Below are 17142 nucleotides of genomic sequence, written 5' to 3'. Positions count from 1 at the left end.
CGCTGGGCCTCGCGTGGAACGGCCGCGTCCGGGCTCCACTAGGCGGAGCGGGCAGCTCGATAGGAAGGGTCGTCATGGCGACCACTTTTTGTTGAGACGTGCCGGCAGGTCGAGATCGGGACATTGGATGGCTCCACGCCGAGGTGGTGCATGGGATCTCGGCCCGGGTAAGCCTCCGTCCCTGCCCCGAATGCGGGACGTATCCAGCCGCGGGCACAAAAGAACCCGCATTCATTGCTCGGCTGAACGAAGCCGAGCTTTAGAAGGGAATTGGCGCACCGAGAGGATGTAATAAGTAGACAGGTGATGATGATAGTGATAGTGAATTGATACGAAATTTATAATAGTGGGTAGAATTGGCAGTAAATGGAAAATTTTTGAATTGGTTGGAATCTGGACGAACAAAATTGATAGTGAGAGACCCCCGATGTGGTGGGATGGCAAATCCACCATCCCTCACAGATGGGCGCAAATGCACAATAGTTTATGGGGTGGCTATGACAACCGAGCCAGGGAGGGCTTGGATAATTGTAGGGATCTAGCGAAGATGACATTAGGTAACGTTAAGATTAGTTAGTGACTGATACCTGTAGTGGGGACGCAGGTAGATTAGTGTGGATTATAATGACGTGGGAGCGCAATAGTTTAAAGGGACGACTGGGAAGCGCAAGTTTCAGAAGGGAGTAGTTAGCTGAGGTGATGCCGTGTGTGTGAGGATTGAACAGGTGAGAGTGGCACCAGGTGTGAGGGCACAGGTGTGCAACAACAGGTGTATGTGGCTGTGTGGAATAAATGGTAGTGTGGAATATCTGGAGTATTGGAATGGATGGTCGTGGAGTGAGAATGGTGGAAATTGTGGAGTGGAGTGGATGGTGCGAAGGTGTGAATGGGGGAAGAGTGGACCCCCACCACGGATACCCGGGGCGGGTAGTGTAAGTGTTAGGTAGAGGGTACAGGTAAATTGTGGATGGATATTGGCCTCTGTGGTGCGGGTGGCAGAATGGTATGTGGATGGGTGCATTAGTGTTGTGGAAATGGCTGGGCGTGTAGCCTGTTAGTGTGTGTAGTTGGTTTGGGCACTCCACCACTGTGAGGATGTCGGCCAGGTGAGGCCGCAGGTGGGCTCTGGGAGCCGGTAGTAGTTGTTGTGGATGGGGCCCGAGGATCCGGAGGACGGACCCGGGTAGCCGAGTGCCAGAGGGCACCATGGGGTGACAGAGCCAGGAGAGGGGCTGTCCCCAGTTAGTTAGGTTAGGGTGAGGAGCTAGGTAAGCTCGGGTGGCAACTACAGTGGTGGAGGTGTGCAGGTGGGTAGACCTGTTGGGAGAGCTACACGTCGCGGCCCAGAAATTGTGCGAGGGCACCGGGAGATGAATCGGGGGAGTGAGACCCCAAATTGAGAGGCACCACAGTTTGGTCAATGGGAATTGGTTTTTAGAACCCATAGTGTAAGTGGCCAATGGATTGGCAGGGAGAGATCCCGGGTAGTGTAAAGTGTGTTAAAGTCATTTAGAAAACTAGGGCATTGCCCGTACGTGGGTGCCCGTTCCTTGCCAAAAAAAAAAAAAAACGCTACCCGTACGCTCTACCCCGCCCGTACGCCCGTAAAAAAAAAAAACAACGCTCTTCGCTTCCGCCCTTCGCTCTGACTGAATTGGGAGAAATAATGCGCATAAGAAATCGAATTACGTACCGTAATGGCGGTCAGCTCGTAACGCGCTCAGCTCCGCTCGTCTCACATCGGCCACGCCTACGCAACAAAGCGTTCTGTGATTGGCTGCCGGAAAGCGTGCTGCCGGACAGTCTTCACTGTCCGGAAGTTCGCAAATCGCAGTTACGATGAATCGTTTTAATTTAATCGCAGTTTGAATTCGTTTTAAAACATAGTTTAACGGCAACATAGTTTTCCAACGTGAAATAAATGAATACGCTGTCAAATGTGCCGTCCGAGGCAGAGTCTGATCGCCACGTTCGGCACACGTGATAGCTCGCTGCTCTCTGATTGGTTGAATCGTTTTTTGGACATAGCTCGGTAAGTAATTGTCCGATTAATATGAAACCTTGAAAAGGCACATCCTCGGGTCCCCAGCAATATACCTGGCAAGTTTCAAGTATATCGGACCCGTGGTTGTCGAGAAACAGCGGTCACAGACACACAGACACACAGACACACAGACACACAGACACACAGACACACAGACACACAGACACACAGAGATTACTGGAATTATAGATAGATAGTTAGGATGAAGGATCTCCTCGCACCATCTGCATCCACTCACCTGAGGTGACAGGTACTCCACACCATGCCATGTTTTGATTATTTTTTATGATGCAAATGTTTGGATTGTGAGACGCATCATGACGTGGGTGTGACATTGTGCGTAATTCCATCTCTTCCTCCTTATGAGGATTGATGATGAATTGATGATGGCAAAATTTTGAAGTAGAGGGATTGTGGAGACGAATTTGGTATCTATCTATAATTCCAGTAATCTCTGTGTGTATGTATGTATGTATGTATGTATGTATGTCTGTATGTCTGTGACCGCTGTTTCTCGACAACCACGGGTCCGATATACTTTAAACTTGCCAGGTATATTGCTGGGGACCCGAGGATGTGCCTTTTCAAGGTTTCATATTAATCGGACAAGTAGTTACCGAGCTATGTCCAAAAAACGATTCAACCAATCAGAGAGCAGCGAGCTATCACGTGTGCCGAACGTGCCGAACAGACTCTGCCTCGGACGGCACATTTGAGAGCGTATTCATTTATTTCACGTTGGCAAACTATGTTGGCGTTAAACTATGTTTTAAAACTAATAAAAACTAATTTGCGATTCATCGTAACTGCGATTTGCGACCTTCCGGACAGTGAAGACTTCACTTCCGGCAGCCAATCACAGAACACGTTGTTGCGTAGGCGTGGCCGATGTGAGAGCGAGCCGAGCGCGTGCGCCATTACGGTTCGTAATTCGATTTCTTCCGGAGAAAATAATAATTTCTCGATTTCTTATGCGCATTATTTCTCCCAATTCAGTCAGAGCGAAGGGCGGAAGCGAAGAGCGTTGTTTTTTTTGTTTACGGGCGTACGGGCGTACGGGCGGGGTAGAGCGTACGGGTAGCGTTTTTTTTTTTTTTTGCCAAGGAACGGGCACCCACGTACGGGCATGCCCTAGTAGGGGAAATATGGGGAAGACGTGACAGTAGTGACGAATTGGTAATGTGTAGATTTTGTACATATGGGGTAAGGGCAAGGGTAGGGTAGGTGACAGGGGGGTGACGTACAGTAGGGACGAGCTTTCTCACTTCGCCCTCCGTACGCATTTCGCCTTGCATTGCCTTATTGACGTGTACCCTTGTGACCTTACCCCTCGCTCAATTGTCTCTCTTTTGTCTCCCACATGACCTGTGCGCCATTGGGTGCCGAGGGGAGCGTGCGTGAGGTGGCCATTGTGCGCCCGAGATTCCCAGAACCAGCATGCATTGCGTTGATGTACCACTTTATGGACCGCTGTTCTGCGGCCAAGTACCACTTGATGGACCCCAGGTTCTGGGGCAGGGCACCTCTGTTGGAGACCGGCCATGGTGGCCAGGGAATCTTGCTTGCGGACCTCGGTAAGGTGGCACCTATGCCAAACAGGTGGACCACCCTTAGTTGGCCCCTGTTGCCCTAAATAAAAATGGACACAAGTTGTGCTTTTTATTATTTCCAACTAGGCCGCATGAAGCCAGAAGACGTCGGGAAGAACATCGGCCCAGCAGAGAAAGAGAAGACCACCACCAGTTGTTTTGTTGTGTTTATTATGAACCATGGTGACTGCGCACCGAGTGGTGCTTTGTGGTGCTTTTTGGTGCTTTGGGGTGCTTTGGTGGTATTGGTACTGGTGCATCGATGCAATGCGTGCTGTCTCCTCCCTCCCAACAGGAATTTCTTTTTCTTGTTCCCTAAAAAGAAAAAAAAAACACAGGTCCTGGGTTGCGTTGTAAATAAGAAATCACGTCATTGTAAATAATGCTCCCCACCGTAAATGTATAGTTTGAGAATAATTCCGTAATTCGGTTAGCTGTGGGCTTGAGTCTGTTAGACAGGGTGCAATGCAATAGGGGGACATACTTATTTGTGTTTTAAAATTGTCACACTCAGGGTCAGGTTAATTGTAGAGGGAATTACACCTACGTGTCACACTAAGTTAAAGTTTAGTAGGCCCGAGGACGTGCCTGAAGAAAGGAGGGTGCAGTGTAACGATTTTGAGAAGTGTGTAACGAATTTGAGAAGTGTAACGGTTTTTGAGAAGTGTAACAATTTTGGAGGAAGTGTAACGAATGTGAAAACGTTACAATGTGAACGTTACAAAAGTATGGTGACACCCTGTTAATGTAAATAATGGTCGCAGCCGTCCTCCTAGTTAATTCCATGAAACTTACACGCAGGTCACGATATATCTTTTAAATAGTGTATTTCCTTATTCCATGTAGGCTAAATATGTGTTTCCCACTAGATTGACTTTGCATTGTATCAAACAAAATAAGTGTAGGCCCTTCCAATTTCCCCAAAACCTCCCTTCCATTTGCCTTCAGCATTTTGGGCGGTTTTCTTCAACCACCATTGGCCACGAGGTAGGGTTGGAGAAGAAAGGCGTGTCTCCACCTCGTTATAAGAGGGAAGGAGTGAACCAGCCCTAACGGCCAATCAACACCGCGGTGAGCGACCCGGTAGGCGTGCCCTCGGAGCCGGCGGCTTGATTTCGCCCGAGGTGATAAAAGCGACTGTAAGGGACTGCTTTAAGAGATGAGAGATCAGAGGCCTTGGGAGATGAGCAAAGAGACTGCACCAAGAAGCGGTGAGATGCGAAACGCTCCAAGCCAAAGAGGAGAGGTACTCGGCAAGGAAACCAGCTTTGGAGAGACGCGCTGAAAGGAGAGAGACGGCCACACCCCAAGAAAAGGAGCAGGTGTGCCGAACCAGCGCGTGACGTCTGCCGCAGTGGATACACGACGGAGGGTTTCCCGCCAAAACCGCGAGGCATTGTGAGCTGCGGCCTCCCGACCTTGCCTCCCTCTCAAGCAATCCATCTCAAGCCTTACCTGCCTGCATATATCCCCTGTGTAAGTGTGAACATCCTGTCCTACTCATTGTCTTGGGGTTAAGTAAAAATGAATAGTGTAAGTTAACGATTCGCTGTGTCACTGCTTCTTCCATCCATTGCTTGTGTGTGTATAATAAATCTGTTCTTCCTCCGTATTCTTCTTCTTCTTTTTCATTCTCTTTCGGTCGCATTAGAGGTTTCCCGATTGAATATCTGTGGGGCGATCTGGTCAACGTCGGGTGAAATCGGGTTTTAATCGGGGAGTAACTGTTCGGACGCGGTTAAATACACCACCGCTCGGTCAATATAACATCTAAAGCCGCGTCTGTAACAATATATATATATATATATATATATATATATATATATATATATATATATATATATTGCTACGGTTCTGAGATTTGTACATCTGACATCATTAAAGGCTAAAGGTTTGCCCCCCCATAGTTAGTCCACGAGCAACACGTAGGCCCACTTAGAGTATTAGTTATGTCATGGTATGTGTGAGTATAGGCCATTTCCCTAGTAATATCTGCATTGTGTAAAGACATGAGCTTAGGTCCCTTCATTTTTGCGCCACCCTCCAATTCCATCTATGGGCATAATTGATCCCGCGCCCCATTTGGCTGATCCCTCATTCTGTTACGCTTTGGGCTACCCGCAGCAGATTGTTACGCTTTGGCTGCCAGCAGCGTTCGCTGCCCTTTGTCCGCTCGCTAGTCGAGTAGCCCGAGGTAGGCCTGAGCAGAGGGAGGAGTGCAGGGTCGGGGTGTGGTGGCGCAAGGCAGCGCGTCAGAGGCGATGACGGTAAGGGCCACCAGCCAACCAGGGCTCTGAAGGGAATGGCGTGATAGGGCGTGGTAAGGGCGTCTAGCAAGTGCTAGAAGGTTCGCGGGGCGTGGATATAAAAGCCTTCGCACAAAGCCCTTAAACAGGACTTATGAGAGAGGACTCGCGTGCACACGACAGTGGCGAAAGGACTTATGAGAGAGGACTCGCATGAAAGTACTTGCCAGAGAACCAATGCACGAGAAGTTACCAGGAAGACTTGCACGAGAGAAGAGGGCTGGTTGAGAGCACTTCATTGTGTGAACACTTCGAGGCTTAGCGCTGTAGTGAACTATTACGTACGCAGCCACGCGAGTGAATGCGGCAATAGCCGCCAGTATTAACCGCCAGAGCCCAGACCCTACCGTTCGCCGCGTAATTATCCCGTGCGCGCCAACGACACGCGGAAAGCTCCTGCCGTCTCTACTATCCATCTTCGCGGTACGAGCTGGGGACCAGAGAGGGAGTTGCCCGGACGCCATCCCTGGACATGCTGATTTTCATCTGCAATCCCCGTGTGAGTGTCTGTGTGTGAGACGGGCCCGTCTGTCTGGGGAGTAAGTTAAGACTGTTATTAAGGCTGCACTGTCTTCTTCTTCTCATCATTGTACATAGTGTGAATAAATTCTGTTCTTCCTTTCTTCCCAATTCGACCGCTTCTGATTTCTCCATTGGGTAAGCGTGACACGAATAAGAACTGCTTGGATCGGGGTCTAGTAATTGCTAACGGCTCGGATCACGGGTTCGCTACTGCTCGGCGTATCCACCAACACCCGTGATTCGGGCGAGGCTTATGTCCTCGTTTCAGGGCAGCGCTAGTACTTAGGTAATAGCGAATCTGGTCCTACAACCCTATTTAGCGCTGTCCGGAAAGGACGTCATAGGCCTCGGGTTGCGCCTGGTCAGTCAAAGACAAGGGGACTAATCCCCCCTTGTTAAGGGGAGAAGGCCGGCATTGAGATCCGCAACAATATATATAATATATATATATATATATATACACACAATCACAGATAGATATACAGACACACGTGCACCGATGGATAGATAGATGGACAGACAGACACAAGAGATAGATAGATAGACACACACAGAAAGATAGACACAGCCACACACAGATACACACACAGATACAGATACACACACACACACACACACACACACACACACACACACACACACACACACACACACACACACACACACACACACACACACACACACACACACACAATAAAGTGGAAGCATTTGTAAGGAATCTGAGATTCTGTTTAGAGTACACAAGCTCATCTCTTACCTGTTTAGCCTGGGTTTGAATCGCGACAAGCTATAAACTGTCATCTCGGTATTTCACAGGCAAGGTGATTCACCAGTGTGCGTCATCCATTGAATGGACATTAGGCCACGTAACCCCTCTGCCATCATTAGTTGATGGATGTTAAATATCCCACAGTGCCCTTAACCAAAAGAGGCTTGTCATCAATGGCATCCTGCTCAAACTATAAATTGCTGCCCTGACTAACTGCTTGAAAGGCAATGGCAAACTACCCAGTATCACCCTTGCCAAGCAGCCATGGATATTTTCCCTTTTTGGTGCAGAGAAAGACAGTTTGCTTTGAAAACAAACACGTTAAGCTTCATGCACAATGGTTCGGTGCGCAAGCTCCATGGATATAAAATGGCTTCTAATTGCAAGTTGTCACTACTCCTAGTATATAGAAACTCTGGTTATGTTTGAAGGAGAATACATTAGTTCCCAATATAATTAAGTTTTCTCATTGACTGAAAAGGACATTATTAGTTTGACGGAATTATTTGTGGCATATATGTTTTATTCCTGATATGTGAGCGAACCAGGCACACTGAGATTATACACCACCCATGAAACTTCGTGCTTCCACTCACACAATGCATTGTCAGAGGGTTCTTTTGTACACCTCACATATGCATGAAAATAAAGTGGAAGCATTAGTTATGGAGTCCCAGTTTCCGTTTCAAAGATAATTGGTTGGTAAGTGAATTTGAAATGTTTTTTTTTTCTCTATCATTTTTCTTTTTACAGAAATATAGTCACTAACTGTTAAAGCTGATAAGGTTTCTCAGTACATTAAATTGATGGAAAGGTAATGATATGTTGACATAATTGACTGAATAGGTTGGGGTTTTCTTTTTGACAAAAAGTTTTTTTTTAAACTTCCGGTATGTGTATGAACCAAGCACAACGAGTATACACAAACATGTGTGCAACAAAAATGCAATAACTCAAAATTGCATGAAAAAAGAATAATAATAAAAAAAGATGATCATTATACATGATCATCGTGATGGTACGAGTGGTGACGATGGGTTTGTTTTTTTCAAAATAAAATAAAAAAATTAATCATAATACAAAAACATTTATTTGGTGGAAGTTTATTTGTAATATTGGTCATATTAAACATTTGTAATTTATTTGCAATCTCAAAAGGTCCAAGTTATGTAAAGCTCCAAATGGTCAAGGGTCCAAGCTGTCTCATCTGTCTGAAGGATGCAAGGACTCTAAATGGTGTTATGGTCTAAGCTCTAAGGGGTTGTAAGAGACTGAAGGGAATGATAGGCTGTGTCAACCCACCTGGTGTCAATTCAACGCCACGACAGGGGCTTGAACTCAGTACCCTAAGACCACAAGCCAGCCACCTCAACCGTTAAGCCAACACCAAGATTACAATTCATAGGTATTTGTGGGGAAATTATGTGCCCAGACTGGGAATCGAGCCCAGGCTTTCTGGTAAAGTTCACTAGAGGACCTGGGTTCGATTCCCGGTGTGGGCATGTAATTTCCCCACATATACCTAATAGCCGGCGAAGCCGGTGTTGTGAATGAACGCGTACGTATTATGTTGAAAAGCCAGATTTTGCAGGATCCTTTGAGAATTTCGAAGCTTTGACGCACCAAATCGCTCCATGGAGGCAGCCATCTTGCGGATGCGGAAGTATGCATAAACAATTGCGAAAATGTTCAATAGGAGTTTGTTTCACCCGTCTTTTTTTGATTCACAATCTTATGTTGAAAAGCCAGATTTTTTCAGGATCCTTTGAGAATTTCGAAGCTTTGACCCACCAAATTTGCTCCATGGAGGCCGCCATCTTGCGGATGCGGAAGTATGCATAAACAATTGCGAAAAAGTTCAATAGGAGTTTGTTTCACCAGTCTTTTTTTGATTCACAATCTTATGTTGAAAAGCCAGATTTTGCTGGATCCTTTGAGAATTTCGAAGCTTTGACGCACCAAATCACTCCATGGAGGCCGCCATCTTGCGGATGCGGAAGTATGCATAAAAAATTGCGAAAAAGTTCAATAGGAGTTTGTTTCACAATCTTATGCACCTCTAATTTGTAATTAAAATACTTTAAGACCAACCTCGTCCCCAGGCCCGCACGGGCCCTGGTTATCTTCAACGAAAATCTTCACCAAACACCGGAACCAATGAGATTCGAGTATTTGAAAAAATATTTCAAAAAAGCTTATTACCACGTTTCGGAGGCTGAAAACGGCGTCAAATATTTTTTTGTCAGTTTTTGTATTTTTGTATTTTGTTTTGTTTGTATGTTTTGTTTTCTATTTTGTTTGTATTTTGTACATTTTGTTTTGTATTTTGTTTTGTTATTTTGTTTGTATGTTTGTATGTTTTGTATTTTTTTGTTTCGTTTGTATTTTGTATATTTTGTTTTGTATTTTGTTTTGTTATTTTGTTTGTATGTTTTGAATTTTTTTGTTTTGTTTGTATTTTGTTATTTTGTTTGTATGTTTGTAAGTTTGTATGTTTTGTACGTTTTGTATTTTTTTTGTTTTGTTTGTATTTTGTTTTGTATTTTGTATGTTTGTTGTAAACCAGGAGGCTTTGGCTTTGGCTTCGCCGGCTCATTGCGGCTTTGCAGTAGGGTCATATTATATAATAATATATATAATTATATATATATATATGTATATATCTGCAGGGATCTGTACATTTTCAAAAACCTCGAATATAATATTGGATCAAATTGCACAGCAACCTGTCATTTAAAAAAAGAATGATGAACTATTACGATTACTATTCGCAACGATGGATACAAAATGGCGCCCATGACCCACGTGACCGGATATTTCTGGGCCATGTCATCCCGCTTCTCCGGGAATCCCCACCCCCAATGCGTCACGTATTTTGTGTACGGCACCAAATACTAACAGCTCAATTAGTCAATAACACAAGATCAAGCAAGAAATACAGGTTTCCTCACGCACTTCACCCTTTCAAAACAAACTACTTCGCACCATCGTCACCACTCGTACTATCACGATGATCATATATATATAATGATCTGTAACTGTAACTGTATGAAGAATGAGCGGGTGCGTCGCCCTGAGCATGAAGAGCGCCCATGGAGCTCGGCTCACCTTCGCTTTTCTGGTGAAGATCTTGGAAAGCGCCCGGATTGAAGAGCCGAAAGGCGCGCCATGATTTCCAAGCAGCATGACGAGCTGACCGAGTCTCAGAACTGAAATGCGAATGGTTCGACAAGGCGACATTGCCCATAGCGGGCCGGCATCATCGTCGTCGTCGTCGTCATCGTACTCGTCGTCGTCGTCGTTGTCGTTGTTGTTGTTGTTGTTGTTGTTTTGGTTGTTGCTGTTAATTTACTTATTCTATGGCATTGAGTTTTAGCGCTTATAATGTCATTTAATTCGTCTTCCATGTGTTATTTTTTTGTGCCGAAAACAAACAAAGAAATAGGAATTCATTATATATGTCTAAATGAAGACTCCAAATGAGGTGAACCGTAAATCACGAGATCCGGAGGTGGCGAGAAAATACCACTGAAAATACCAATAAGAATTGGGACGGATGTGGATTTAATCTGACTCGGTGCGCGAGCCCATTGGGATTTAACCGGATTCGGCATTTGTAGTTTTGCCATTGACATCGTATAAATATTTATACCATCCTTACTTCTGTTGGGGTCATCTGCAGTAGGTTTTTTGCTCAAGTCCTTCACGAACCGGCTGTCCATGCATGAATTCGACTGAAGGTGTCCCAGGAATGTGGAATTCATTGGTGAAAACATTTTGTTTTGAGAATCTTGGCCTCCTTATCATGTCATCAAATTTTCAACAAAGCTATATCATGAGAATATGGAGAAAACAAGTTAATAATTTGGTCAAAAGGTCAATGGTCAGCAAGCATCATATAAAATCATCCATTTTCATCTGATTGACCTGAAATTTTAAGAATTTGCTCATTGGGTCACTCATTTGGTTCACCAATCAAAAGTTAGAAGCAGATTTTTTTTAGGTCAAAGGTCAGTGTTGCATAAAAGTCATCAATATTCATCCAATTGCTGTGAAATTTTAAGAATTTGCTCATTGGGTCACTCATTTGGTTCACCAATCAAAAGCTGGAAGCAGATTTTTTTTTGATCAAAAGGTCAAAGGTCAATGTTGCATAAAGGTCATCAATTTTCATCCAATTGATGTGAAATTTTAAGAATTTGCTCATTGGGTCACTCATTTGGTTCACCAATCAAAAGCTAGAAGCAGATTTTTTTAGGTCAAAGGTCAATGTTGCATAAAAGTCATCAATATTCATCCAATTGACGTGAAATTTTAAGAATTTGCTCATTGGGTCACTCATTTGGTTCACCAATCAAAAGCTAGAAGCAGATTTTTTTTAGGTCAAAGGTCAATGTTGCATAAATGTCATCAATATTCATCCAATTGACATGAAATTTTAAGAATTTGCTCATTGGGTCACTCATTTGGTTCACCAATCAAAAGCTGGAAGCAGTTTTTTTTTTAGATCAAAAGGTCAAAGGTCAATGTTGCATAAAAGTCATCAATTTTCATCCAATTGACATGAAATTTTAAGAAGTTGCTTATTGGGTCACTGAATTGGTTCACCAATCAAACGCTAGAAGCAGATTTTTGGGGGTTTTTTTAAGATCAAAAGTTCAAAGGTCAATATTGCATAAAATATCAATGCCAGTGACCCAATATGGCCCAATTCTTCAAGTCTAACCTGTGTTCTGTCAAAAAGGTCAAAAGTCAAGGTCACAAAATCATCAATTTCTTTCTGATTGACTTGAAATGTGGGTAGGGTTTGCATATTGGCTCACTGGAGCCTATTGCTTTTGAGGTCAAAAGGTCATGGTCGACTAAAATCTGCAATCATTTTGTATTTTTTTTTGTTTGTTTGTTTTTTTTTTGTATACAAGATCGAGGCTCGTGAAAGAGCGAACATTAATCACACAGAAAGACAAACAGACACACAAAACAAATAACATCGGGAGCGGTAGACAAGATGGGGAGAGAGGGGGAAGGACACAAACACAACATTTGAGAGCAGGGACCGAGAGACATGGAGACATCGAGAGAACTGTGGGAGGGAGAGGGCTTTGGAGGGGAGGCATGGGAAGGGGGGGGGGGGTGGGAGAGGTATAAAACATATGGACACTGCCAAGACTTCCAGGAAAGAAGTTGGAATTTCAAACAAGGTGGATCTGGGGTGAATTAGTGGGGGTAGAAAAGATCAAGGTTTTGGATGGGGGAAGATAAGAGATGGTGGTGAACAGCTGTTTTGAAGACCTGGAGGGAGGGGTGTGATTGAAGTGAGTGTGGGAGTTTGTTCCAGAGGCGGGAGAAAAGAGGAATGAAAGAGTGAAGGTGAGCAGAGAGCCGAGATTTCGGCAGTTTAACCATCAGAGGGTGGCTGGCAGATCTTGTGTGACCTGTAGGAATATTTGGGGGACAGAGCACAGAGAGAGCTGGGGGAGCAAGGCCGGAGAGGAGTCGGTAGAAGACAGAAAGACCACCTACCTGCCTGCGGTGAGTGAGTGAAAGGCCATCAGAGATAGCTTCATCGCGGGAGATTCCAATGATTCTGAAAGCTTTGGATTCAACAGCGTGAAGCCGAGCCAGGTGTGAGGCAGGAGCACCAGCCCATAGGGGAGAACAGTATTCCATTGAGCTGCGGATGAAAGCCTTGTATGTGGTGAGGAGCTCAGGTGTGCCTAGGAAGGTCTTCGCACGACGGAGGATGCCCAGTCGGCGACTGGCTTTGGAGGCCAGCTTGGAAATGTGGTTTTCCCAAGAAAGATCATGGCAGATGGTGAGACTCAAAAGCTTGAGCGACAGAACTTCTTGGAGAGGATTGTTGAGAAAGTAGATGGGAGGGTTGTCCAGTCGATCTTTTCGGAGAGACATAGTAAGAGTGTGAGATTTGTCAGGATTGAAAGACATGTTCCACATGTTTGACCAGTCTGTGATTTTGTCCAGGTCTTCAGAGAGTGAGGAGGCTGCAGACTGCCGATCTGAGGGAAGAGGAATGGAGCGGCAGAGAGTGGAGTCATCAGCAAAGAGATACAGAGGATTTTCCAGAGAGTCAGAGAGATCATTGATAAAGACCAGAAAAAGCACAGGGCCCAGCACACTGCCTTGGGGAACTCCAGCCTGAACGGGAAGGGGAGATGAGAGAAATCCATTCAGGGCCACACGTTGACTACGACCAGAGAGGAAGTCCGCAAGCCATGCATGGAGATTTCCATGGATACCATAGGAGGAGAGTTTGGTGAGCAGAGCTGGGTGCCAGACCGTATCGAAGGCACGTGATATGTCAAGGGAGACAGCTCTGATTTCCTGTTTGGCATTGAGGACCTCCATCCATTGTTGAGACAGCAGAAGCAGCATGTCCAGAGTAGAGTGACCTGGTCTGAAACCAAATTGATGATCAGAGATCAAGCCATTGGAGAAGAGGAAAGATTTCATATCCGAAGCAATGATGGATTCCATGACTTTGCTGATAATTGGGAGCAGGCTGATTGGTCTGTAGTTGCAAGGATCTGTTTTTGCACCTTTTTTGTGTAAAGCGGTAATGTTTGCTGATTTCCAGGATGCTGGCAGATGACCTTGAGCAAAGGATAGGGTGAAAAGAACAGAGAGAGGGTGAGATAGAGCGGCAGAGCAGGATTTTAGGACCCGTGGGCTGATGCCATCTGGTCCAGTTGCAGAATCAGAGTCGAGGTTTGACAAAAACTCCTCCACCTTGTCAGGAGAGAAGGTCACAGAGTCCAGGAGCAGTTTGGTTCGACTGGGAAAGGTGGGAAGAGAGAGAGATGGGTTTGGGACTAAGGATTTTGAGGCAAACACAGAGTTGAGGCATTCGGCTTTGTCACGTGCGATGTCAACTGTGTGGCCATTTGAGGTAAGGGAGGGGATGGAGGGGGAACAAACACCAGAAACGGATTTGACCAGACGCCACCAGGATTTGGAGGAAGGAGACAGGTTTGAGAGTTCATTCTTGAGTGAGGAGAGATAGTGCTTCCTGGCACTCCTGAGGGTAGACACACACTTGTTCCGAGCTTGGTGGAAGGAACTGAGATTTCCTTCAGTTGGATTAGCCTTCCAAGAGGCAAAGGCAAGTTGTTTCAGGGCAACTGCCTCACCACAAGATTCAGTGTACCATGGATGGGAGGAAGGGTAAGACAACTGAAGGCGAGATGGGATAAATCTGTGCATGAGAGAGATCAGTTTGCTTTGGAAGAATTCCCAGGAAGAATTGATGTCAGAGGCAGTGGAGATGGGAGACCAATCCAGACGATTGATGGCTGCTTGAAGACCGTCCCAGTCGGCCTGAGTGAAATGCCAGACTCGTCGACGCTGAGGAGGCTCTCTGAGAATGGCCAGAGAGATGTCCACTTTGACAAGCACATGATCAGAAGAACCGATTGGAGCAGAAGAAGAGCAGCAGACATTAGCAGGGAAGTTAGTCATAACCAAGTCTAGAAGAGAAGATACTCCATTGGCTGAGATCCGGGTCGGGAAATTGACAGATTGTGTCAATCCCAGTGAGTCACAGAAGTCCTTTGCTGAGGTGCCATGACTGGTGAGAGAGGAACCCACACCCAACCAGGTGGCATGATGACAATTGAAGTCACCACATATGAGGAAGAGAGAGTTGGGATGAGTGGATAGAAGTTGGTCCATGTTGTCAGACAGTGAAATGTAGATGGAGTCATCACTGTTTGGGGGACGGTACAGAACACATATGAACAAAAGGTGGGAGCGGAGAGGAAGCCGTAGCCAGAGGTACTCCTGGGGGTGAGGAGGAGAGAGGGCAGTGCAAGGAGAGTGAGGAAGAGAGTTTTTGATAAAGATAGCCACCCCACCACCAGGCCGAGGCTCAGGTCTATCATACCGGAAGAGGGAGTAACCAGGAAGAGATATTAAGGAATCAGAGACATCTTGAAGGAGGAAAGTCTCTGTTAAGCAGATCAAGTCTGGATTGTCAGAAGCAACCTGTATGGAGAGATCAGTCAGGTTTGAGCGAAGGCCCCGGATGTTTGAGGTCCATACCGTTAATGAAGAGAGAGGGGGAGCATCGGGTACAGGACAGGGGAGGGGAGGAGTAGGGTAAGATGAAGGATGAGAGGGGGAGGTAGGGAGAGCAGTTGTTAGTGTGTCAGCGATTGCAGAAGAGTTCCAAGAAAGGGAAGGATGAGGAGGATGAAAGGTTTGAAGGTGAAGGGATGAGGCACAGAGAGGGGTTGTTTGAGGGGGGGCAGAGGAAAGAAGAAGGTTGGGGGGGGTGGAGGTATGAGATAGAAGGGAGACGAAGTGGGGAGGAGGCAGCTTTGAGGAGGAGGGGGGAGGAGGGAGAATTGGAGAGGAATGGTATGGGGGGAGATTTGAATGGGAGGGGTTGGGGGGGAGTTTTGAAGGGGAGGAGTGAGGGGGGAGTTTAGGAGGGGAAGGGCAAGGGGGGAGTTCAGGAGTGGAAGGGCAAGGGGGGAGTTCAGGAGTGGAGGGGTAGGGGGGGAGTTTAAGAGTGGCGGGGCAAGGGGGGAGTTTAGGAGTGTAGGTGCAAGGGGAGGGATTTGGATGGGAGGGGCAAGAGGGGAGTTTAGAAAGTGGATGATTAATGAAAGACGAACATTGAAAACAAATTGGGTTTGTTGTGATTTTCAAGTTAGCAATCCGGTTCAGAATGATGGAGGAGGGATGGAATGAATGTGAATTTAGACCATGTAGTGAGGGAGACGTATAAGATATTGAATTTCTTTTTTTTGAGGTGGAATGAGTTGGAGAGGAAATTGAGAAAAGCCTTTTAAATAGGAAGAAAAACAGCGTGTTGTAAAATACCACTGAGTAAAACACTGAAGGGGAAAGGTTATACATATTTAAATAATATTTAAACAGAACTGTGAACAATCTTATGTGCACAAAAATACCAACGGGGGGAGAGCCGAGAGGGACCACCACGAGTCACGTGAAGGGCAAACGGTGGATGGCAAGGAGTTAATGGGGGCGGGGCGAACAGCACACCTGGACAGAAAATACAGGATGAGTCAACAGTACACGTGGAGAAAGGAAAATAAATGTTTTTGGTTTTTTTTTTGTTTGTTTGGTTTTTGGGGGTGGGGGGGGGGGAGGTGGGGATTTAGAACGTTAGACAGAGTATTATGTTCGGGGTAGAAGGGAAAAAAACTAAGAGCCAAGCAAAACACGATTAAGATAACAAACACCGACGGGGGTACAACTACAAGGCCGCACACGAGGAGCAGAACACGATTAAATAATTACAAGTTACAGGAAATTCAAACCAAAAGTAACTATAATCAAAACAATAACGCATGGACGATAAAATAACGAGTTGAAATTTGACAATCTATCTGGGGAAATGGGGGAGAAACACGTGGTCGAAGAACGAACGAACGAACGAATAAGAATGAATAAACGAATGAGAACAGAGAAGGAAATGTTTTTTTTTGGATTTTTTTGAGTTGTGATTTACACAAGGAAGAGGGCTATGGGGTGAAAAGATTGGGAAAACAGAGAACGAAAGTTATTGGATCACAAAAACACGGACCGCTGAGAGAAAAACAAAGCCTCAAGGTTGTACAGTGTTCACTGTACAACTACAAGGCCTCAAAACACGACCCGAATTAACACGATTTTCAATACAGGTATGAAAGATTTGCACCGAAAATCTTCGTCGGGAGACAATATATACACCATAAAATAAATAGTTATAACGAAAATACAAATGGGAACAATTACTTAACTTCGATTTCGATGGATAGCATGGAGAGCTGAGAATAAACGAACCCTCGCCAGCAAGACCGGGAGTGGATGCTGTTTTCTTAGCTGTTTTCGTCATATTTAGCATACAGAAGAAGAATTCCAAATACAAAGTGGATGCGGACAGGC

General features: G+C 45.5%; 1 protein-coding gene across 6 annotated transcripts in view; it reads right to left on the bottom strand.

Annotated features, from left to right (window-relative positions):
• The window catches only part of LOC137431182 (mitochondrial import receptor subunit TOM40 homolog), a 77128-nt gene extending 66592 nt beyond the window's left edge, over positions 1-10536 (bottom strand). For all 6 annotated transcript variants that reach the window (XM_068122233.2, XM_068122242.2, XM_068122225.2 and 3 more), the window contains exon 1: positions 10339-10536. In XM_068122233.2, the coding sequence (XP_067978334.1) occupies positions 10339-10477 (139 nt within the window). In that variant the 5' untranslated portion in view covers positions 10478-10536. The remainder of the gene's footprint in view (positions 1-10338) is intronic.
• Positions 10537-17142: the final 6606 nt, after the last annotated feature.

The sequence above is a fragment of the Myxine glutinosa genome, chromosome 1, assembly GCF_964187855.1.
Source record: "Myxine glutinosa chromosome 1, kmMyxGlut1.1, whole genome shotgun sequence".
Classification (NCBI taxonomy): domain Eukaryota; kingdom Metazoa; phylum Chordata; class Myxini; order Myxiniformes; family Myxinidae; genus Myxine; species Myxine glutinosa.
This window is presented reverse-complemented; position numbering and strand designations above follow the sequence as displayed.